The sequence below is a fragment of the Bombina bombina genome, chromosome 3 (assembly GCF_027579735.1).
Source record: "Bombina bombina isolate aBomBom1 chromosome 3, aBomBom1.pri, whole genome shotgun sequence".
Classification (NCBI taxonomy): Eukaryota; Metazoa; Chordata; class Amphibia; order Anura; family Bombinatoridae; genus Bombina; species Bombina bombina.
In genome coordinates this window covers 784,635,976-784,662,401 of record NC_069501.1, presented here as the reverse complement: position 1 = coordinate 784,662,401, position 26,426 = coordinate 784,635,976, and the positions used below count along the sequence as shown (strand labels likewise).

General features: G+C 38.2%; 1 protein-coding gene across 1 annotated transcript in view; it reads left to right on the top strand.

The window, feature by feature from the left end:
* CFAP97D2 (CFAP97 domain containing 2) overlaps positions 1-23,201 on the top strand; it is a 58,747-nt gene extending 35,546 nt beyond the window's left edge. Inside the window, exons 2-5 of the mRNA XM_053705453.1 lie at positions 10,367-10,447; positions 10,544-10,662; positions 11,619-11,811; positions 22,773-23,201. Coding sequence (XP_053561428.1) covers positions 10,367-10,447; positions 10,544-10,662; positions 11,619-11,811; positions 22,773-23,201 — 822 coding nt within the window. The remainder of the gene's footprint in view (positions 1-10,366; positions 10,448-10,543; positions 10,663-11,618; positions 11,812-22,772) is intronic.
* Positions 23,202-26,426: the final 3,225 nt, after the last annotated feature.

Sequence of the window (26,426 nt, the reverse complement as noted above, 5' to 3'; positions counted from 1 at the left end):
TCTGTATTTCTGACATCACTTAAAGGGACATAATACACCAATTTACATATAACTGCATGTAATAGAGCATATAAACAGATACTGATGTAAAAATCCAGTATAAAACCTTTTAAAAACATACTTAGAAGCTCACAATTTAGCACTGTTGATGAGTTTAAGCTGGGGCACCCACTGAAATGGTCTGGGAAAGCAGGAAGAGCAGACCCCCCCCCTTCCCTGCATATGAAAAGATCTTTTAGACAAACAAGAGCAAGCAGGAATCTGTAGACATCAGTATACATCTAAAACTTTGGGGCTTGTTTAGGAGTCTGAAAATCAGCACAATCGGCTAGATTTAGAGTTTGGCATTAGCCGTCAAAAGCAGCGTTAAGGGGTCCTAACACTGCTTTTGACCGCCCGCTGGTATTTAGAGTAAGGCAGGAAAGGGTCTACCGCTCACTTTCTTTCCGTGACTCGAGGCTACCGTAGATCCCCTTACGTCAATTGCGTATCCTATGTTTTCAATGGGATTTGCCTAACGCTGGTATTTAGAGTCTTGGAAGAAGTGAGCGGTAGAGCCTCGACTCCAACCGCAAAAAAAGTCAGTAGTTAAGAGCTTTATGGGCTAACGCCGGAACATAAAGCTCTTAACTACTGTGCTATAAAGTACACTAACACCCAAAAACTACCTATGAACTCCTAAACCGCCGACACCTATATTATATTTATTACCCCCTAATCTGCCCCCCCAACCGTCGCCGCCACCTACCTACACTTATTAACCCCTAATCTGCCGACCGTACATCGCCGCCACTATAATAAATGTATTAACCCCTAAACCGCCGCACTCCCGCCTCGCAAACACTATAATAAATAGTATTAACCCCTAATCTGCTCTCCCTAACATTGCCGCCACCTACCTACAAATATTAACCCCTAATCTCCCTCCCGCAACGTCGCCACTACTATAATTAATTTATTAACCCCTAAACCTAAGTCTAACCCTAACACCCCCTAAGTTAAATATAATTTTAATTAAACTAAATAAATTTACTATCATTAAATAAATTAATTCTATTTAAAACTAAATACTTACCTATAAAATAAACCCTAATATAGCTACAATATAACTAATAGTTACATTGTAGCTATTTTAGGATTTATATTTATTTTACAGGCAACTTTGTATTTATTTTAACTAGGTACAATAGCTATTAAATAGTTAATAACTATTTAATAGCTACCTAGTTAAAATAATTACAGAATTACCTGTAAAATAAATCCTAACCTAAGTTACAAATACACCTAACACTATACTATCAATAAATTAATTAAATAAATTACCTACAATTAGCTAAACTAAAATACAATTAAATTAAATAATCTATAATACAAAAAACAAAACAAACACTAAATTACAGAAAATAAATTTTTTTACAAGAAGTTTAAACTAATTACACCTAATCTAAGCCCCCTAATAAAATAAAAAAGCCCCCCAAAATAATAAAATGCCCTACCCTATTCTAAATTAAAAAGTAACCAGCTCTTTTACCAGCCCTTAAAAGGGCCTTTTGCGGGGCATTGCCCCAAAGTAATCAGCTCTTTTACCTGTAAATTAAAATACAATACCCCCCAACATTAAAACCCACCACCCACACACCCCTACCCTAAAACTTACCCAAACCCCCCTTAAATAAACCTAACACTAACCCCCTGATTGACCTCGCATTCTATTGGCTGTTCCGATCAGCCAATAGAATGCGAGGTCAATCCGATTGGCTGATTGGATCAGCCGATCGGATTGAACTTCAATCTGATTGGCTGATTCAATCAGCCAATCAGATTTTTCTTACCTTAATTCCAATTGGCTGATAGAATCCTATCAGCCAATCGGAATTCGAGGGACGCCATCTTGGATGATGTCCCTTAAAGGAACTGTCATTCGTCGTTAGTCCGTCGGTTGAAGAGGATGGCTCTGTGTCGGCTGGCTGGAAGATGGCTCCACTCCGCTCTGGATGGATGAAGATAGAAGACCCCACTTGGATGAAGACTTCTACCGGATGGAGGACCTCTAGAAGACCCCACTTGGATGAAGACTTCTACCGGATGGAGGACCTCTTCTTGCTCCGCTTGGATGAAGAATTCGGCTCGGCTGAGTGAAGACGACTCAAGGTAGGGAGATCTTCAGGGGGTTAGTGTTAGGTTTATTTAAGGGGGGTTTGGGTGGGTTTTAGAGTAGGGGTGTGTGGGTTTTAATGTTGAGGGGGGTATTGTATTTTTATTTACAGGTAAAAGAGCTGATTGCTTTGGGGCAATGCCCCACAAAAGGCCCTTTTAAGGGCTGGTAAAAGAGCTGGTTACTTTTTCATTTAGATTAGGGTAGGGCATTTTATTATTTTGGGGGGCTTTTTTATTTTATTAGGGGGCTTAGATTATGTGTAATTAGTTTAAACTTCTTGTAATTTTTTTTAATTTTCTGTAATTTAGTGTTTTTTTTTGCATTATAGATTATTTTATTTTATTGTATTTTAGTTTAGCTAATTGTAGGTAATTTATTTAATTAATTTATTGATAGTATAGTGTTAGGTGCATTTGTAACTTAGGTTAGGATTTATTTTACCGGTAATTTTGTAATTGTTTTAACTAGGTAGCTATTAAATAGTTATTAACTATTTAATAGCTATTGTACCTAGTTAAAATAAATTCAAAGTTGCCTGTAAAATAAATATAAATCCTAAAATAGCTACAATGTAACTATTAGTTATATTGTAGCTATATTAGGGTTTATTTTATAGGTAAGTATTTAGTTTTAAATAGAATTAATTTATTTAATGATAGTAAATTTATTTCGTTTAATTAAAATTATATTTAACTTAGGGGGGTGTTAGGGTTAGGGTTAGACTTAGGTTTAGGGGTTAATAAATTTATTATAGTAGCGGCGACGTTGCGGGTGGGAGATTAGGGGTTAATATTTGTAGGTAGGTGGTGGCGATGCTAGGGAGGGCAGATTAGAGGTTAATACTATTTATTATAGTGTTTGCGAGGTGGGAGTGCGGCAGTTTAGAGGTTAATACATTTATTATAGTGGCGGCGAGGTCCGGTCGGCAGATTAGGGGTTAATAAGTGTAGGTAGGTGGCGGCGACGGTTGGGGGGGCAGATTACGGGGTAATAAATATAAGATAGGTGTCGGCGATGTTAGGGGCAGTAGATTAGGGGTTCATAGCTATAATGTAGGTTGCGGCGGTGTCCGGAGCGGAAGATTAGGGGTTAATAGTATAATGCAGGTGTCAGCGATAGCAGGGGCGGCAGATTAGGGGTTAATAAGTGTAAGATTAGGGGTGTTTAGACTCGGGATTCATGTTAGGGTGTTAGGTACAGACTTAGAGAATGTTTCCCCATAGGAAACAATGGGGCTGCGTTAGGAGCTGAATGCTGCTTTTTTGCAGGTGTTAGGTTTTTTTTCAGCCAGCTCAGCCCCATTGTTTCCTATGGGGATATCATGCACGAGCACATTTTTCCAGCTTACTGATGACTTAAGCAACGCTGGTATTGAGAGTAGAAGTGGAGCTAAATTATGCTCAACGCTCCCTTTTCTGAGGCTAACGCAGCCATTCAGACAACTCTAAATATCAGCGTTGGCTTAAGGGTGCGCTGAAAAAAAAAGCCTCGTTAGCACCGCGGGTCTTTACAGACAAAACTCTAAATCTAGGCGAATGTTATTTAAAAGTAAGCAAAACTATACAAGAACACTCCCAGGTGGGATATATAAACGGATCATCTACAAAACAATTATGCAAAGAAAAATCTAGTGTTCAATGTTCCTTTTTTAATTTAGAATAGCTGGCACTTGTTGGTGTACGCATAACTCCACAGGGAAGGGACTATGTAATGAGATATATAAAGCAATACATACATTGCCAGTCTAATATTTTATGACATTTGGAACAAGATTATATTAGAAACTGCTGGTCAAGAAATCATTATTTTGCTTCATCTGACACAGCTAATAACTATCTAAATCTCTGTCTGTTTCTTATTCCCTGCAAGCCACCTTCTCAGTGTATTTTATTAGCTTTTTACAGCCAGACAGTGCTAGTTAATGTGTGCCATATATAAAGCACTGTGTTCACTTTCGTGGAGTTATGCAGGGACTGGCACTAATTGTCTAAAATGCAAGTTTGTAAAAAGCCCTGAGATAAGGGAGCAGCCTGCAGAGGCATAGATATAGGTAAAAAGTATATTAATATAACTGTGTTCGGTTATGCAAAACTGGGGAATGGGTAATAAAGGGATTATCTATCTTTTTAAACAATAAAAACATTCAAGTAGACTGTCCCTTTAATTACAGTGACATTCCAACATCAAGCCAGGTGGTATGCATGATCAATCAACCCTATGGAATGTTGCTGTAATATACGAATTCATGATAATAATATTAACATTATTATTATGATTATTATTATTATTAATAATAATAATTATTATAATAATAAAAAGAAGAATAAATGCCTACAACATGTTAGGGTGGGAGCTCATGCAACCCTTTTACCCCTTGGTTACTGTCAATTGAAGTATTTTGGTTTTAAAATATATTTATTTAAGAGATGAGATGTCTCCTGTGTCTACCCAAAAGCATGTTACACTTAATATAAAAAAGGAGACACACCTGGCCGCTTCCTCACCTTCCAGGTGACATGAAGTACCTATATAGGGCTAGATTACAAGTGGAGCATTATTTAGTGCTCCCGCTTGATTAACTGTGCTAGAAGTAAGCTGGTGGTGTTGTGCTTCTTTTATGAGTTGAAAGTAAACTGTTTTTGCTGGCATGCTAAACCAACACGCGTAAAAAGCCGAACTTAGGATATCGCTTGTGCAATAACGTATTCCCCTATAGAAGACAATGGAGCAAATAAAAAGTGGAGAAAAACCTAACACCCTACTTGTGAGCAAACCAAATCAGATATTCTCAAGTGCGCTAACCCAACATGAGAATATGAGTATATCACATTCCAATGTTCTTCACATAGCACAATATGATCTATTTGTTCTTAAAAACATATTTCTACATATATCTGATGGTATTTTGCTACAATATATATTTACACCTATATATATATATACACATGATTATATATACAGATATATATAGGAATATGTATTTACACCTATATATATATATATATATATATATATATATATATATATATATATATATATATATACACATGATTATATATACAGATATATATAGGAATATGTATTTACACCTATATATATATATATATATATATATATATATATATACACATGATTATATATACAGATATATATAGGAATATGTATTTACACCTATATATATATATATATATATATATATATATATATATATATATATATATATATATATACACATGATTATATATACAGACATATATAGGAATATGTATTTACACCTACATATGTGGGTGCATGGAAGGGTATAATCACTGTCTGGATAGACTTGGAACATGCCTGTTACTCATCTAGGACCCCGTTACATATGCGGCGTTGCCCGCAAAAGCCGGCGACGTGGGTTTTTACGCGGTTTTGGTATCCAATATACAGTGCCGCATATAAATGCAGCACGTATATTTCACCCTTCTCCCACAATTTTTACTCCCATAAGCTAACATGGGACCACGTTGCAAATCGGTATCCAATATTCAGCGCAAGGACTTACATGGCGAAAATGGAGAAATCTTTCTCCATTTTCACCTTGCCACACAAAGGCAGTTTCAGCAGGCCTTGCGCTGAGTATGGGAGCACCGTAACTCCCGAAACTGCCTGCAAAAAATTAACTAACACCTAACGCATGCGCAATATCTATCTACCTGTCAAACGCCAACCCCCACCGTAATAACTAATAAAGTGTATTAACCCCTATATCCACCATCAAACCCACACCGCAACGAAAAATAAAGTATTAACCCTTAAATCCGCCAACCCCAACATTGCAAACTACCTAATAAAACTATTAACCCCTAATCCGCCATTAACCCACTGAAATTCTATTGGCTGATTTGAATAGCTGTTAGGGGGGACTTTGTGTATTTTGAATGCAAAAGAGCGGTTTATCTTGGGGCAATGCCCTGCAAAAAGCCCTTTTAAGGACTACTGGCAGTTTATCATTAGATTAGGGGGTGTTTTTATTTTGGGGGGCTTTTTTATTTTCATAGGGATTAGGTATAATTTTTTAAATTTGATAATTTAGTTTTTTTATTTTCTGTAATCTTAGATTTTTGTATTTTCTGTTATTGTAGCTTAAAGGGCCAGTCTACACCAGAATTTTAATTTTGACTAGACTGTCCCTTTAATTCATACTTAGTTGTTTTTTTTTTTTTTAAAGTAATGTTAGTTTTTTTTATTTTAATAGTTAGTAACTTTAGTATTTTGTAATTTAGGTAATTTAGGTTCATTTAGGGGGTGTTAGGTTAGGGGGTGTTAGTTTAGGGGACTTAGTAATTTAATTATTTATTTGCATTGTGGGCTTTGGCGGTTTAGGGGTTAATACTTTAATAGGTAGTTTGCGTTATGGGTTAATGGCGGAATAGGGGTTAATAGTTTTATTCATAGTTTGCGATGTTGGGGTTGGCGGATTTAGGGGTTAATACTTTATTTTTAGTTGCGGTGTGGGTTTGATGGCAGATATAGGGGTTAATACACTTTATTAGTTTTGATTAGGTGGGGGTTGGCGTTTGACAGGTAGATAGATATTGCGCACACGTTAGGTGTTAGTTTATTTTTGCAGGCAGTTTCAGGAGTTACGGTGCTCCCATACTCAGCGCAACGCCTGCTGCGGCTGCCTTTGTGTGGCGAGGTGAAAATGGAGTAAGATTTCTCCATTTTCGTCATGTAAGTCCTTGCGCTGAATATTGGATACCGATTTGCAACGTGGTCCCATGTTAGCTTATGGGAGTAAAAATTGCGGGCGATAGGTGAAATATACTTGCCGAATTTTTATGCAGCGCTTTATATTGGATACTAAACCCGCGTAAAAACCGGCGTTGGTGACTTTTGCGGGCAACGCTGCATATGTAATTTGGCCCCTAGAGCTAAAGTGGCTGTATCAATGGGCGTTCACTTTTTGTGGACTATAAAAACTCTGGAGACAGTCATGTCTTTCCCTTAAAGGGACATGAAAGTCAAAAATGAAACTTTTTTGATTCCCATAGAGCAAACAATTTATAGAGCAAACAATTTAAAGTAAGTGTTATTTATTGTCATTTTCGTATGCATTTGTTAATTTTAAATGGCTACTTTAAAAAGAATCTACTCACTTTTTGAAAAATATGTATGAACCAACCTTAAAACGTAATAGAATTTGAATTATTTTACCAAACAATTTTCTAATTTACTTATATTATCAAATTTGCTTTTTTTGATCTCATTTAAAAGGAGCAGCAATGTACTGCTGGGAGCAGCTGAACACAGCAGATGAGCCAATAACATGAGGCATATATGTGCAGCCACCAATCAGGAGCTAGTTCTCAGTAGTGCATTACTGCTATTGAGCCTACCTACGTATGCTTTTCCACAAAGAGAATTAAGCAAATTAGATAATAGAAGTGCATTGGGAAGTTGTTGAAAATTGCATGTTCTATCTGACTCATTAAAATGTGACTTTACATTCCCTTTAATGTTGCTAAGCAGAGCTGCACCTTGATCATGCACATTTGTCATCTGAGCTATATTGTGCCAGCATTTTGGGGTTAGAGTTTGATGTGAATAATATTGTAAGAAGGATTATCTTTTGTTTAGTTACAGAATGCATATAATTAGAGGCTCAGCAGTACTCATGCAACAGCAATACAGTGTGAAAACAAAGGTATATGGGCAACCAGAGACTATAAACAACAACCCCTTTCATCTGCCTTCAATTACTTTACACCCAATTACTTTGTAGCTTTCCTGAAACATTTTAATTCCTTATACAGTAGGTCAGAAGTTTCCAGTTACTGGCAGGGCTTAATAGATATCTTGTCTAGCATACATGTAGCTTATTAAAAATATTATTACCACTGACTGCGTGAAATCCAGGCTGTTCTAGCATCTTAAAGGGCCAAGAAACACTTTGAGGAGAAAAAAAACACTTTGTAGAACAACAATTTCCATATATGTTCATGATTTATTTTGCATGCATTTGCTGTAAATACCTCACTTTTTATGTAAAAATTGTGCTTGTCCCAGACTCCCTAGAGAGGCTGAAAAGCAAATTCTGTAACCTAGGTTTCCTTTAATAAGCATACTAGATAGGGATTGCTTAGACACATTCACTTTAAGCTAACGTTATTTGTCTATAATTAATTGAGATGAGCCGTTTGGAAATTATTAAAAGGACACATTTCATGAACTTCCCTTAAAGGGACAGTCTAGTCCAAAAAAAACTTTCATGATTCCGATAGGGCATGTAATTTTAAACAATTTTCCAATTTACTTTTATCACCAATTTCTCTTTGTTCTCTTGGTATTCTTAGTTGAATGCTTAACCTAGGAGGTTCATATGCTAATTTCTTAGACCTTGAAGGTCGCCTCTTAAGAATGTATTTTAACAGGTTTTTCACCACTAGAGGGTGTTAGTTCATGTTTTTCATATAGATAACACTGTGCTCATGCACGTGAAGTTACCTGGGAGCCATCACTGATTGGCTAAACTGCAAGTCTGTCAAAAGAACTGAAATAAAGGGGCAGTCTGCAGAGGCTTAGATACAAGATAATCACAGAGGTAAAAAATATATAAATATAACTGTGTTGGTTATTCAAAACTGGGGAATGGGTAAAAAAAGGGATTATCTATCTTTTAAAACAATAACAATTCTGGTGTAGACTGTCCCTTTAAATTTAGAACTTAGGTTTAGCTGCAGGTATCTGAAGGAGAGTTGCTGCACATGTGCAAACATGTCAGCATCAGAATGCATTGGAAGCCAAATGTCAACATTGCTGTAGTAATGACTATGGAGAAGAAAAAAAGAGTTCACGGCAATGGTACTTTTTCATCTTTTAGAAGTATTTTGTGTATGTTACCTACAACACAGTGAAGAGGAGCAGACAGATACACCCTTTGTTACTAACGTGTAGTGGACGCTTTTTACATCATTTGGATAATATATTCTTTTGCTCATTGTTTTTTTTTCTAAGAATTATCTACTGTCACAAATATGTATGTACAATATGTCCATTTAAAGACAGCATAAGTAGAATTGCATAATATACACTTACATAAAAAACAATTTAATAGCAGTTAATCTGAATTTCAAGTGAGCTGTATTTTTTATCTGACATCATGTGACAGGCATCAGTGAATCACACTCATACATGTATACATTGAGAACTGTTGCACATGCTCAGTAGGATGCCTCAGAAAAATAATAGAAGTAATTTGGAAAGTTGCTTAAAATTGCATGCTCTATTTGAGTCATGACGGTGTCATTTTGTCTTTAGTGTCCCTTTAATAAAATGACAGTTTTAAATGTTTTTTAAACCATTTATTTTACCAGGCATTTTGTTGATATAAAGTATGCCTAAGTTCTCTGAAAATATGTAAATGCTTCCTTACTCATTTGCAAGGATTAAACATGGTTATATGCAAGCAATAGTACAAAATGAAAATGCTCTTACACATTATGTACGTATATCTTCTTAAAGGGACACTGAACCCAAATTTTTTTCTTTCGTGATTCAGATAGAGCATGAAATTTTAAGCAACTTTCTAATTTACTCCAATTATCACATTTTCTTCATTCTCTTGGTATCTTTATTTGAAATGCAAGAATGTAAGTTTAGATGCCGGCCCATTTTTGGTGAACAACCGTTGTCCTTGCTGATTGGTGGATAAATTCATCCACCAATAAAAAAATGCTGTCCATAGTACTGAACCAAAAAAAGCTTAGATGCCTTCCTTTTCAAATAAAGATAGCAAGAGAACGAAGAAAAATTGATAATAGGAGTAAATTAGAAAGTTGCTTTAAATTACATGCTCTATCTGAATCACAGAAGAAGAAATTTGGGTTCAGTGTCTTTTTAAGGGAACAGCTAAAAAAAAAAGACAGGTAGGAATGCAGCAGCAAAATAAATCATCTTGCTCCCAAGGGATTTGGTTTATAATGTCTGTAAGCTCTTAAATGAGTTAGAATGAGCAACCAATGTCTGTATAGAATATAGCAGTGTTTGGCATGTGAGGCCTGCAGAGTTCATTTACAGTAAAATTTAGCAAAATAAACAATGAAAGTATATTTCTTTCTTATATTTTGTATACTAATACTTGTGTTTGTTTATAAAATTTATTTTATTTTATAAAAAAAAATGATTTCTTGTTGCTGAATAACTGTTGCGTCAATTTATATTGTTTAGGTCCAGGAGGCCAGGCCTATGGTTGACACCAATAGCCCTCACACATACGCCCATCTTAATCTGAAACTGAAGAAACTAAAGGTGCAGTCACATAATCTGTCTCTATATGTTACTGATTATAGCTCTTTTGCATAGAATACTGAATGTCATGAATTGTCTTTGCTTTTATATATATAGCTAGAAGAAGAACGCTTGTCAGTTATAGAAAGAGATAATCGATTGCTTCTTGAGAAAATGTCAACAATCATGAGAACCAAAGGGATGGTTGATAACCACAATGATTATGAAGCCAAAAGGTAGGTACACAATAGGGGGCCGATTTACCAATGTCTGGTGAACATGATACGCTGTAGTGTATCATGTCCGCCAGACAACGCCAGACATCGCTGTCGGCATTTAACATTGCACAAGCAGTTCTGGTGAACTGCTTGTGCAATGCCGCCCCCTGCAGATTTGTGGCCGCTAGCAGGGGGTTTTAATCAACCCGATCGTATAGGATCGGGCGGATTAATGTCCGCTGTGTCAGAGGCAGCGGACCTGTTAAGGAGCGGCGGGCTGAAGGCTTGCACGGAAACAGGGGCACCAGGGGCCATTTGGCCCTTGATAAATCGGCCCCTAGGTCTTAATGGGTTATGGGGCCTTGTAGTTAACAGAGCTCACATTTTCAGACTATAAAACAAGTTAATATAAAGTAATTGTTTCCACTTTAAATTTCAAAGAGAGAATTTCTAAAATGTGGTTCAGTGTTTTGTTACTTGAGAATAATATTCTTGACCAAAATAAAACTACATTTTGTTTAAAGTCTTGTGGAGGTTTGTCCTGATTCAGCAATAGATACCTGTGCATAGTTCTTAACCTCTAGTGAGCAAAACAAAATGAACATGTTCAATTACTGCTCTTTCATATGCATGGCAGATTCCCCACCAGTTTCTTATGCGCTGGTAAACTGATACAATTAATTACTGACTGTACTAAAGGAACTTGGTGCAGATCATGAGTTAAAACGAGCAGTTCATTAATTATATAACTTCTTTCAAGTGACTCATTCTCCACAATGACAAATCTTCCTTTGGCTTAAAACAAAACACTTTATCATTTTGTGCCTTAGGAAAAAAACATCAAATAAATAATGTACTATGCCTGCAAAAATACAAAATGATTTATTGCAAACAAAATAAATAAAATAAGCAATCATATATCTACAATGCACTGTATTTTTAAAATGCTATTATTGTTTTAATTTATTAACCAGCTTAAACAAGGAAAAACGCGAACAAGAACTGTTGAAAATATCCAGGGAGAATCAATCCATCCTGGGTAGGATTTCAAAGAGTGAGCCTCAATATAAAGTTGAAAAATGGCAGGAAGACTGGTTAAAAGCAGAAAAATATATGGACAGCATTGCCAAATATCCACGGGGCTGGTATATTACACCGCAGGAGAAGGTAATATGAGATTCTAAAAACAATAATAAAGATAAAACCAAGTAAGATATATCATTTCACTAACAGGAAGAGTAAATTATGATTGACGTGCATTTAGAAGGACTGCTGATAAGAAACTAAATCATCTCTTCTTAAAGGGATAGAAAGGTCAAAATCGAAATGTGCATAAATGCATTTCAATTTGAAATACAAGCATTTTTGCCATATACTTCCACGAACTAGCAAAATGCTTCTAGTAAAGTTATTACTGTTTTTTTCTGCTACATACGTACATATCCTGTGAGGGCTTGTGCAACAGTATTCAAACAGTATTCAACCTGAGAGGGTGTGATGTTTGAATACTGGTGCATAGGCCCTCACAGGATATGTGCGTATGTTTTAGAACAATAGTAATAACTTTAGCTAAAAGCATCTTTGCTAATGAAAGTATAATGCAAAAATGCTTCTTTTCACATTGAAATGCACCCATGCACATTTCAATTTTTAACCTTTCTCCTTTAAATATACTGTATTACTATACTGATTATATAGCTCAGTGTAATTAAGATGTAAATGTATGCTATTGTTATATTGCATGTTGTATAAAAGTGCATTACAACCAACAAGAGGCATTAAAACCCTGATACTAGAATGTATGTAAATGAGATTAGTTGTGAGATATATAACTTTGGCTTGTGTTGCTCCATATTAGTGATGAGTGATGTCCAACTCTCCCAGTAGCCCAACAGTTAGTGGCATTGTCCTGAATTGGGAGTTCCTTCTTTTTTTTGCATTTTCAATAAAAAAATTTAAACCACAAACTTGTCCCTTTATTACAGAGAGTTTTCCAAGAAATTCTCAACAGGGTTCTACACAAATTTCTCAGAGCCATTCCTAAACCATGCAAATAAATAAAACCTTTCTTCTTTACCCCAGACTCGCATTTACACACCAACAATCTCCTATTTTCCCTTTCTTCCTGCTACATAATTTTTATTTAACCTGTCTGGAGGGAATGGACCATTCTCCAAGCCTTACCTGTACATGCCAATGTTACAAGGTAGACATGGCCTCTATCTCCTGCTGTACACCTCTTTCCTAGCCCACAGAGATTGGCGATAGCATGGACAATGTTTCAGCTTCCTATGACATATTCGGATGATGCTTGCTACAATTGTCCATGGGAATGTAATACTGTTGTAATCAATGTTTTTCTCTCCTGATTGTTATCAGTTAATGTTTTTTTTCTATTGATGCCTCAATAAAGAATATTTGTTAAAAAATAAATGCTCAATGGCTAAATCCACTGCTTCCATTTCTGGTAAGCCAAATGACAAAAAGAGGATATTCCAAAAATTTTAAAATGTAACAATATATTACATATAAAACATAACTTTTAATGGTTTCATTTAAAACAATAATTGTGGAGCACTAGAGATGTATGACAAACAATCTAATATGTTTCATGTAGCCAATAGCTCTGTACTTCATCATAGATATCTGGTAAGTCTGGATCAAGTTGGTTTTACGTTAAAAAACAAAGGACTAAATAACATGAGAAGTTGTCACCCTGCTCCTCTGCTCTGCTGTGGCTGTTGCCATGGACACAGGCACTCCTCCTGTTGCTAGGGATACGGCAGTGTAACTACAGCACAATGATGACATCATCACGGCCCGCCCTGTCTTCCCTATGTAAAGGCCTCAGTCTCTCTCACCTGTACCCAAGTATAGGTGTTACTTCTTTTGCTCCTGGGTGCTGTATATCTGTATGCTGGATTGCTTTACTGTTGGTGAACTCTGCCTGTTTTGACTACTCTGCTTGTCTTAACCCCTTAATTGCTGGACTGCTTAACTGTTGATGAACTCTGCCTGTTTGACTACGCTGCTTGCCTTAAACTCTGCATTGCTGGATTGCTTAACTGTTAATGAACTCTGCCTGTTTGACTATGCTGCTTGCCTTAACCCCTGAATTGCTGGATTGCTTTACCGTTGATGAACTCTGCCTGTTTTGACTACTCTGCTTGACTACTCTGCTTGCCTTAACCCCCTGAATTGCTGGACTGCTTTACTGTTGATGAACTCTGCCTGTTTTGACTTCTCTGCTTGCCTTAACCCTAAAATATTGGATTGCCATTCTGTTGCCGAACTCTGCCTGCCTAACCATTCTATTGATTTACCCTTGAACTGCCTTACTGTTGGATTCCCTACTTATTGCCATCAGAGACTACCCTGTCTGTTTCCAGTCCTTAAAGTGGTTTACCCTTGAACTGCCTAACTGCTGATTCCTACCTACTGCCGCCAAAGACTACCCTGCATAAGAAGACTACTGGCCAAGTTTGGTCTGATAGAGAAATATCCCACAAGCATTACAATATACTTGGGACATGGACCCAAATGAGATAGCAAATGCAGTTGCTCGTCAGGGTCTGATGCTGGGATCACATACCGCACAATTGCAGAGTGTGGATTCAAAACTACAGGCTATAACCGCTTTGCTCTCCTCATTGGTTGCTGAAAACAATGCTGCTCCTGTTGTTTCACAGCCACTACCTGCTGCTAGTGCCGCACCTCCTTCCCCTGCTTCTGGAAGTATACCCTGGATACCATTGCCTGACAAGTATGATGGTACTACCGACTGTAGGGGTTTCCTGAACCAGTGCAGGCTGGACTTTTGCAACGAACCCCAATGCTTCCAGTCTCATCAGTCAAAGCTCACTTTTATTATTTCCTTACTGAAAGACAAGGCCCTAGCCTGGGTCTCTCCTCTTCTGGAACTGAGCGCTCAACTCCTGAATGATGCTGATGCCTTCACTTCTGCATCTTCTGTATTCGGGACCTCTGGCTGCACTGCTGCTGCAGAGTACTCACTCTTGGACCTCTGCTAGAGTAAATGAACTGTGGAAAAATACGCCATCGAGTTTCGCACTTTGGCACTCAAAACCAGTTGGAATGGCAATGCTCTCAAGATGGCCTTTAGGAGAGGTTTTCATGAACTCATCAAGGACGAGCTTACCTATCGTGATGTCCCTACTTCCCTGGATGAATTCATTGCACTTTGTATTACTCTGGACTCTTGCTTTCAGGAAATACAAGCTGAGAGAGACAGAACTTGTAGAATCCTTCTTCCCGTCCTCCTACTCGTCAGGTCTCTGGACCATCCTCTACCCCTTCAGCACCTCCAGTTACCTCAGTAGAGGAACCCATGGATCTCTCCTCCCTCAAACCCACAGAATCTGAAAGACAGAGAAGAAGGAGATTGTGCCAATGCTTAGGGGATAAAACTGGGGTACCTCTAAGCGTGGTCACTACTAAATCCCCTCAATCTTCTTGAATACTGGTACCTGTTGCCCTCTCCTTTCTTCAGAATTCTGTCCATACTTAAGCCTTTATTGATTCATGGACAGCTGGAATTTTTTTGGATCACCGTTTCATGATTCAGGCAGGGTTACCTCTTCTGCAGAAAAAACGCTGTCTTAAAAAAACTGCTCTGGGTGGCACTCCCCTTGGATCAGGTTTAATCCATTTTGAATCAGCACCCCTAACCATGACTGTGGGAGTCCTTCATACCAAACAGTTGCAGTTCAATATCATTCATTCTCCACCACAACCAGTAATCATTGGTCTTCCTTGGCTCCATATACACAATCCACAGTTCGACTGGACTGAAGGATAGTTGGCCTTCTGGGGTACATCTTGCTTCCACTCCTCTCTGGCTAAAGTTACTGCATTACGCCACATCCCTATTGCCAGCCTACAGACCCCTTCAAGCCTTCCCTCAATTTACACAGACTTTACTGATGGGTTTGAAAAGAAAGCAGCTGATGTGCTACCACCCCACCGTCCTTACGACTGCAAGATTGACCTCTTTCCTGGAGCCCTACTTCCTAAAGGGAGGACTTATCCACTCTCAAAAGCTGAAACCAAGGCCATGGAGGAGTATATTGAAGAGAACCTAACTAAAGGTTTTATTCGCCCTTCCTCTTCTCCTGCCGGGGCTGGCTTCGTTTTTTGTCAGTAAGAAGGATGGTGGGCTCAGACCCTGTATCGACTACAGAGCCCTTAAAAACATCACTATCAAGAATCACTATCCTATTCCATTAATCACTGAACTTTATGATTTGCTCCAGAATGCTCGCTACTTCACGAAGTTGGATCTATGTGGGGCATATAATCTTGTTCGTATATGAATGGAATACTGCCTTCAACACAAGATCAGGGCATTACGAATACCTTACAATGCCTTTCAGGCTGTGTAATGCCCCTGCTGTCTTTCAGGCATTTGCCAACAATGTCTTCTGTGACCTCCTCAATCGCACTGTCATTGTCTATCTGGATGACATCCTTATTTTCTCCTCCACCCTTGAGGAGCATCATGAACATGTGAGACAGGTACTTCTTTGCTTCAGAGACAAAACCCTGGTAGCCAAACTGGAGAAATGTGAATTTGAGCAAGTTCAGATCCAGTTCCTTGGCTATGTTATCTTGAAGGAGGGTTTTGCCATGGATCCTTCTAAGCTCACCGCAGTCCTGGAATGGCCTCAACCCACCTCATTAAAGGAACTACAGAGATTCTTGGGGTTCTCTAATTATTACCGCAAGTTTATAGAAAACTACTCCCAAATAGTTGCTCCCCTCACTGAGTTAACTAAACGGAACAGAGACTGCAAAAACTGGCCTCCCAAAGCCGTGGATGCCTTCTCTCACCTGAAAAAGGTCTTTTGTTCTGCTCCGGTGCTCTGCCATCCTGATCCTGACCTGGAGTTCACTTTAGAGGTTGACGCCTCTGATCTTGGAGCTGGAGCAATCCTAACCCAAAGGGATCCTTTATCCTCCAAGTTGCACCCTGTAGCCTTTTTCTCCAAGCGCTTTACTCCTGCAGAGAAGAACTATGACGTGGGTAATCTTGAACTTTTAGCCATTAAGATGGCTCTGACTGAATGGCGTCATTGGCTACAGGGTGCCGCCAATCCCATTAAGATTCTCACTGACCACAAGAATCTGACATACCTTGAGACTGCTCATAGACTCAATCCTCGACAGGCCAGATGGGCCTTGTTTTTTCCCGTTTTAACTTTGTAGTCTCTTATCTTCCTTGGACCAAGAATAAAAAGGCTGACAACCTTTCCCGTCAGTTTCCACAGTTAAGTGATTCATCTGACGCTCCTATTGAACACATCATAGCCCCTCCTGTGTGGTTGCTCAACTTAACACCTCTCTTCTTCAAAGACTGCAAAGTGCCCAGTCTAGAAAGCCTCCTGAAGCCCCCGCGGCTCCCGATATCTTCTTTGTACCTCTGAACCTATGCACCCCTGTGCTATCCTGGGCTCATGATAGTAAAGTTTCAGGACATCTTGGTTTAACAAGAACTTTTAAGCTTCTTTCCAAGCATGTATGGTGGCCTACCATGAAGACCGATGCTTAGGATTATGTGAGAGCCTTCACGACTGTGCTGTCAATAAGACTTCTCAATCCTTACCTCCTGGCTTACTCCAACTATTGTCCATTCCCAAACAACCTTGGACACACATAACAATGGATTTCATTGTGGACCTCCCTCCTTCTGATCATCATATGGTTATCTGGGTTGTGGTAGATCGATTTTCCAGACTGGCTCATTTTGTACCCTTAAAGAAACTACCAACTGACCAAGCGTTATCATATCTTTTTCTGTTATATGTGGTACGACTTCATGGCATTACTGTAAATATTGTTTCCGACAGAGGTCCTGTCAGGGTTTTTTCTCTGATCTGTTTGCCATGTGCTGCTGGCAGCCATTTTACTCACCTCTCTTCCTGACTCTGGTGCATACTAGGTGATGCTGCTAATTTCCTGCACTTCCTTTTATGGCCAGACTGGTGTACATCATCCGTGTGACACAGGATGCAGTCTCAGAATTGTGATGTCATCACTTATTATTTAAAGGGCCTCTGTTCAGTATGCTTTGCCCTTGCGTTGTCTCAGACCTGTTTAAGAGAGCTCCTGTGTATTACCTGGCTGTCTAACGTCCCTCCTGTCTCCTGATCCCTGGCTTGTTCCTGACTCTGCAGTTCTCCTTGTTCCTGATTCCAGCTCGTCTGACTATTCGTTTTTGCTCCTGACTCGGCTCGTCTGACTACCAGTTCTGGTTTTGATTCCTGGCTTGTTATTTGACTTGTGGACTTTTTATTATTTTTTGCTATTAATAAAGGTGTGATTATTTTTGCACTTCTTGTCTCAGTCTGATTCCTGGCACCCTGACAGGTCCACAATTTATCTCTTTTAGAGAGCCTTTTGCAAGTTGATTGGAACCACCATTTCCTTGTCGTCTGGCTACCATCCTCAGACCAATGGGCTGACTGAGAGAGTGAATCAAGATCTCAAAGCCTATCTCAGAACTTATGTTAATTCTCTTTATACCAACTGGTCTGAGTTGTTGCCCCTAGCTGAGGTGGCAAAGAATACTTATTGGCACTCTTCTCTACGATGTTCTCCATTTCAAGCAGCAGCAGGTTACCAACCTCGTGTCTTTCCTCTTTCTGCTCAGTCCACAGGGGTTCCTGCTGCAGACCGACACTTTACTTACCTCACTACTCATTGGCAATGTATTCGCTCTCAGTTACGTTCAGCTGTCTCCAGATACAAGAGGTTTGCTGATCATCATAGAGCTTGTCTTTGTGCCTTTTCAGTAGGTGACCGTGTTTGGGTCTTTACTCAACATATTTGTCTACGTCAACCCAGTTACGAATTAGGGCCTAGATTTATCGGCCCCTACAAGATCCTTAAAAGACTGTCATCTGTTGCCTACAAAGCGGCCTTGCCCAGAAGCCTGTGCATACACCCTGTCTTCCATATCTCGTTACTTACATCTCGTTAGCCTTACATCAAGAACAGATATACTCAGCTCCGACCACCTCCTCCCCCGCTCCTGATACATGGTGACCCTGAGTATGAGCAACTACAGTACCTCATACACTGGAAGGGCTACTCCGTGGCAGATCATTCCTGGGTTCCTGCCCGTGATGTGCATGCTCCATCTTTGGTCTCCAGATTTCATGCTGCACATCCCAACAAACCTATGTAGGGTCCTCTGCTCTACTGTGTAGCCGTTGCCATGGACACAGACACTCCTCCTGTTGCTAGTGATACGGCAGTGTAACTGCAGCACAGTGATTACATCATCACCGCCTGCCCTGCCTGCCCTATGTAAAGACCTCAGTTTCTCTCACCTGTGCCCAAGTGTAGGTGTTACTTCTTGTGCTCCTGGGTGCTGTATTTCTGTATGCTGAATTGCTGGACTGCTTTACTGTTGATGAGCTCTGCCTGTGTGACTACTCTGCTAGCCTTAACCCCGGAATTGCTGGACTGCTTAACTGTTGATGAACTCTGCCTGTTTTGACTACTCTGCTTGCCTTAAACTCTTCATTGCTGGATTGCTTAACTGTTGATGAACTCTGCCTGTTTAAAAACGCTGCTTGCCTTAACCCCTGAATTGCTGGATTGCTTTACTATTGATTAACTCTGCCTATTTTGACTACTCTGCTTGCCTTAACCCCCTGAATTGCTGGACTGCTTTACTGTTGATGAACTCTGCCTGTTTTGACTTCTCTGCTTGCCTTAACCCTAAAATATTGGATTGCCATTCTGTTGCCAAACTCTGTCTGCCTGACCATTCTATTGATTTACTCTTGAACTGCCTTACTGCTGGATTCCCTACCTATTGCCATCAGACTACCCTGGTAGTTTCCAGTCCTTCAAGTGTTTTACCCTTGAACTGCCTAACCGCTGAATCCTACCTGCATAGTGTGAGTACTGCTTACCTCATTTTGCGAACTTTCTCTGCTCTGGGATATTCCCTATCACTCCAGCTTGACACAGGGATAAGAAGACCACTGGCCAAGTTTGGTCTGATAGAGGAATATCCCACGAGCATTACAGAAGTCTTCCTAGTATTTTGTTGAAGGCGGAAAGATTACAAATAGCTGTGTGAAATTCTCCTTAGAGGGAGAAAAAAGGCCTTTGATAGAGTGAATTTGCTTTACTTGCAGGAGATATTAAGATAATTTGGCTTTTCTCTAGCATTTTATAAATCTATTATATCTCTTATATGCCTTTCATAGTCTGAGGCTTGGGTTTTTGCTCCCCTTCATTTCTAATAAATAATGGAATTCGGCAGTGGCATTTAATCAATCTGATAATTTTTGTGCTCTTTATGTAGACTCTAGCTGAGGCTACCAACAAAACTCCAACAAGACCCCAATATTAAAGGATAATTTTTACACAGCACTAAACCAGTAGTGGCACTTTATGCGGATGGCATTACGGTTATTACAATTTTATCAAAACACTCCCTTCCTCTTCATGCCTTTTTTAGGCTCCTCGTGTTTTGGCTCACCAAACTGTTTTACAGAACATTTCACCACACCAGAGGCATTGGGGTCTATTTATCAAATGTAAACCGAAAATACGCTTGAATTCTGCATCGTATGTGTCGCGAGATTGATCCGCCATAGTTATCAAAGCGTCAAGATCGGCAAATGTTGAAATTTGTGATGTAATGTACGATCCCATGATCTCGATCTGACTCAGATCGATGCTTGCGTCATTACAGATATTTCGAATTCAGATTCGACTCTATTTGAACCTTTTCCAAATTCCTAGTTTTCAATCCACCACCCTTCAGGTTGCGGATGCCATAGAAGTCAATGGGAGTCTGAAAACCCAATGTTTGCAGCCTCTGATGAAGAAAGTATCATTGCTTAAACCTTCAAAACGCGTCAGGTGTTTGATTTCAAGTGAATTATCGATTTCCTAACCACAGATCACTTTATACACATTTTTAAATATTTTATATATCGTATGTTGGCCATCTGGAAGCAATTTCTGGTAAAATTCCTGGAAGTGTTGCTGTCCGTGGAGTGGTTTTAATATTGCCTGCTCGATACCTCATATCATTGAGGGTTTTTATGTGAGTGCAAATTTCTGTGGATGGTTTGCAGTGATTTTATATAGATCAATAAATTGTGTCATACTTTATTGCACTATAATCACATTTGTTTTTTATTTCCACATACTGCCTGAGACAGCAAAGTGGTTTGTCTTGAGATCTCTCCAGGGAATGTACCTATACAGCTATAAGTGAGATGTATGCCTTATCCTTACCTCATGAACTGTGAATCTGATTGGCTGATTCAATCAGCCAATCAGATTTTTCCTACCTTAATTCCGATTGGCTGATAGAATCCTATCAGCCAATTCCTTCACTATCTGAAGATATTTGAATATTTGGGACTTTCTTCTTCTTTTTCCACATCACGCATTCAAAAAAACATTTTTTGACATCATCATATTGGACTGTGCCTGTGCCACAATTTGTGTGTACATATGCAACTGTATTCATGATACTTTATGACTTTTGTTGCTCTTTCTTTTGGTGTTAGTGGGTTACCACCTCTAGCGCTTTTTCATAGACCCCACTCTCCTCCATTGTATTTTAAGATTTCTGATTAGGAGTATCTGGAAAAGGATATTCCACCTTGTGGGGGTCTGTGTTTAGCGGCTTTTGTGGGGACAGATCATTTGTAGATATTAGGGACATTGATTTTATAGGGTGTTTGGTGTAAGCTGTGGGATCCCTTGTGATTGCGCTCGTTTGGCTCCAAAACTTATATCTAAAGACCACTGCTCCATAACTTGTCCGCCTGCTCTGAGGCCACGGACAGAAATCAACCTGATGGAATACGATCGGGTTGATTTATACCCCCTGCTAGCGGCCGACTGGTGAACTGCTGGTGCAATGATAAATGACGACAGTGTATGCAGCAGACATGATACATGTCAGCTCGCACTTTCATATATATGCCCCTATAATTTTTTTGTACAATATTTTTTAAAATCCTTTTTATTAGTGTTATTATGAGTGTAACTGTACTTTGTAATGTATTTTTAGTTTTGAGAAACTTTTTTGTTTTGCGAAACAATTAACCAGAGCTCTGAGGTTGGGCTAACCTGATGCTCGTTAACTTCAATTGCGCTCAAGTGATCACATTTACTTTTAACTTGTAATACGAGAGAAAAACCCAACGTCTGCAAACATAATATGAGTATAAAGTAGAAATTATCTAGAAATAGGGTTGCTGCTCAGATGATGTTTTACTGATAAAAAATAAATGTGGAAATAAATATTCTGTTAAAGTGAAACCTCTATGTGTGTAGAAATCTAATTGAATTGATTATTTAAAATTAATTATTTAAATTTTGACCTGAATGTCCTTATTCCGGTCAAAATTTAAATGCACATAGATGATTTACATCTTTGAATAGAAACACATTTGCAACAGGGGCGTATTACTGCAAAAGCTAACAAGGCTGGTGCCTATGGCGACAAATTTTGGGGGCGGCACTTTTGAGTTGGCACTGAATATGTTGGCATTATTTAAAAAAAATTGTAAGTGCCTAGGGCAGCACAAAACCTAAATACGCCTCTAAATTGTAATATACATGTATTGGCAGAAATGCTTCTAATAAAAGTTATAACTGTTTTAGTGTTAACACTTTTCTCTGCACGTGCATGTGAAGCATAACTAGATATTGTCATTTTTGCAGATGTATGCATATTAGCATGAAAGGAAGGTTATTGATTTATTTTGTTTTAAAGAAAGGTGGAAACCCAGTCATAATTTATATTTTATTCCTTTGTATTGTTTAAAAGATTAAAGTTATAATGTTTTTGATATAAAACTATACTTAAAATTATGTCACATTTCTGAGCTAATGATGTATCAAATATTGATGCAGCTTATCCTTGTAGATTGATGCAGTTCATATTATATCAATACAAATGTATACAATTTGCACACAAATAAAGAGTTGCACATTATGAAAGAACTAGAATTTCTGAGCCTCCAGCATAGTACAAACCAAATATTAGAGAAAAAAACATAAAAAATAAACACTTAGCTACACTGTATAATGTACGTTTGTAAATATTTTTGCTTTCCTTTCAGATGTCTAAAGGAAAAAAGAAAAAATTACCAAAAGAAAGTATTACTAAAAAAGACAAAAGCTCTAAAGAAGCAAAAGAGACAAGAGACAAGGGGGAAATAGATGATAAATCTAAAAATAAAACAGAAGACGCAAACAAAACTCAAACTGAGGATATTAAGGCAGACAAAGTTCAAGAGACACATAGCAAGAATGAGAACAAGGTCACAAATACAAGTCAATCCCAGGCAGTAAGCAGCAAAAAGGAAGAAAAGGCTAAAGATGATGACAATGATGGTGAACTTGAGTGGATTGAAGCTCAGGAAGATGAAAATCCAGGAAATGATTCTGACAAGGATTACAGCTCTGACACCTCAGGAGGTCCAGACAGTGAAGAGGAAACAGAGGAACTGGAAGCTCACGAAGATGCAGAGACAGCAAATATAGAATAGCACGTTAAAGACAAAATGGCAATATATGAATGTAGTTTATGGGTCAGGATTTATTAGAATTGAAGTTACTCCCTAGTAAAAGAAACATTTTTTCAATATTTGCCCTTAAAGGATGGAACCCTTTGAAAAATATGCACAAACAACAGTAATGTATTTTTAGAAGCTTCCCTACTAGAAAATTTACTATGGGCTAAATATTACTTTTAAATGGACACTAAAATGACATAAAAGTGCAATACGAAATCTCTATTTTGATGGAACATTTATACACCATGTATTTAACTGCTTTGCAGAGGTTAAACACATAGCTAACTGCCCTCAATAGTGCAATAAGTCAACTCCAGAGCCGCAATGCACTACTGAAACATAGCTAAGCACAGTGGACCAATAAGAAGAGGCATATGTGCATAGCCTTCAATCACCTGCCACGTTTAGCTCTAAGAGAAAGTGCATTGATTTAGAATTGACTTTAATTATGTGATGAACTTCTTTCAAGGGGTTATAAGCATGTAACTGCAATAATAAAATTATTTAAAGGGACAGTCTACAATAGAATTTTTATTGTTTTAAAAGATAGATAATTCCTTTATTACCCATTCCCCAGATTTGCATAACCAAAACATTTTAACAGTCTAGTCAAAATTAAACTTTCATGATTCAGATAGGGCATGCAATTTTAAACAACTTTCCAATTTACTTCTATTATCTAATTTGCTCAATTCTTTAGATATCCTTTGTTGAAGAAATAGCAATGTACATGTGTGAGTCAATCACACAAGGCCTTTATGTGCAGCAACCAATCAGCAGCTACTGAGCATATCTAGATATGCTTTTCAGCAGGTGATATCAAGAGAATGAAGCAAATTAGATTATAGAAGTAAATTAAAAAGTTGTTTAAAATGACATACTCTTTCTAAATCACGAAAGAAAAACATTGGGTTTCATGTCCCTTTAATATACGTTTTACCTCTGTGATTACCTTGTGTCTAAGCATCTTCTGACAGCCCCCTGATCACATGACTGTGACTATTTAAAAATCTATTGAGTTGCATTTAGTACTGTGTTGTGCTAACTCTTAAATAACTCCTCAGTCGTGAATACATTCGGCTAGATTACGAGTTGTGCGTTAGGGTTAAAAAGCAGCGTTAAGAGGTCCTAACGCTGCTTTTTTACGCCTGCTGGTATTACGAGTCTTGCAGGTACAGGTGTACCGCTCACTTTTGTGGTCAGACTCGAAAATACCGCAAATCCACTTACATCAATTGCGTATCCTATATTTTCTATTGGACTTGCATAGCGCCGGTATTACGAGTCTAACCAAAAGTGAGCGGTACAGCCTCTCCTATCAAGACTGATACCGCATTTAAAAGTCAGTAGTTAAAGGGACACTCAGGTTTTATTAAATTTTCATGACTCAGATACAGCATGTAATTTTAAACAACTTTCCAATTTACTTCCATTAAAAAAAATGTGCACAGTCTTTTATATTTACACTTTTTTGAGTCACCAGCTCCTACTGAGCATGTGCAAGAACTCAGACTATACGTATATGCATTTGTGATTGGCTGATTGCTATCACATGGTACAGGGGGAGTGGAAATATACATAACTTTGAAATGTGTTAGAAAAGAATCTACTACTCATTTGAAATTCAGAGTAAATGCTATTGTATTGTCTTGTTATCTTGCATTTGTTGATTATGGAAATCTATTGTGTTTACTGGTCCTTTAAGAGTTTTATGGGCTAACGCCGTAGTATAAAACTCTTAACTAAAGTGCTAAAAAGTATACTAACACCCATAAACTACCTATTAACCCTTAAACCGAGGCCCCCCCCCCACATCGCAAACACTAAAAAAAAATGTTTAACCCCTAATCTGCTGAACCGGGCATCGCCGCCACTATAAAAAATATATTAACCCTTAAACCGCCGCCCTCCCGCATCGCAAACACTAGTTTAATTTTATTAACCCCTAATCTGCCGTCCCTAACATCGCCAACACCTACCTACATTTATTAACCCCTAATCTGCCACCCCCAACGTCGCCACAACTATATTAAATGTATTAACCCCTAAATATAATTCTAACCCTAATCCCCCTAACTTAAATATAATTTAAATAAATCTAAATAAAATTACTACAATTCACTAAATTATTCCTATTTAAAGCTAAATACTTACCTATAAAATAAACCCTAAGATAGCTACAATATAACTAATAGTTACATTGTAGCTAGCTTAGGATTTATTTTTATTTTACAGGCAACTTTGTATTTATTTTAACTAGGTACAATAGTTATTAAATAGTTATTAACTATTTAATAACTACCTAGTTAAAATAAAGACAAATTTACCTGTAAAATAAATCCTAACCTAAGTTACAATTACACCTAACACTACACTATAATTAAATTAATTACCTAAATTAACTACAATTAAATACAATTTAAAAAAATGATCTAAAGTACGAAAAAACAAGCAAACACTAAATTACAGAAAATAATAAAATAATTACACTTTTTTTTAAACTAATTACACCTAATCTAATCCCACTAATAAAATAAAAAAGCCCCCCAAAATAATAAAAAGCCCTACCCTATACTAAATTAAAAATAGCCCTTTAAAGGGCCTTTTGCGGGGCATTGCCCCAAAGTAATCAGCTCTTTTACCTGTAAAAAAAAGTACAATAACCCCCAACATTAAAACCCACCACCCACACACCCAACCCTACTCTAAAACCCACCCAATACCCCCTTAATAAAACCTAACACTAACCCCTTGAAAATCACCCTACCGGGAGAAGTCTTCACCCAGCCGGGCCGAAGTCATCAACGAAGCCGGGCGAAGTGGTGCTCCAGACGGGCAGAAGTCTTCATCGAAGCTGGGCACAAGAGGTCCTCCAGATGGGCAGAAGTCTTCATCCAGGCGGCATCTTCTATCTTCATCCATCCGGCGCGGAGCGGCTCCATCTTCAAGACATCCGACGCGGAGCATCCTCTTCAAACGTCCAACTGAAGAATGAAGGTTCCTTTAAAAGACGTCATCCAAAATGGCGTCCCTTGAATTCCGATTGGCTGATAGAATTCTATCGGGGTAAAAGAGCTGATTACTTTGGGGCAATGCCCCGCAAAAGGCCCTTTTAAGGGCTATTTGTAATTTAGTATAGGGTAGGGCTTTTTATTATTTTGGGGGGCTTTTTTATTTTATTAGGGGGCTTAAATTAGG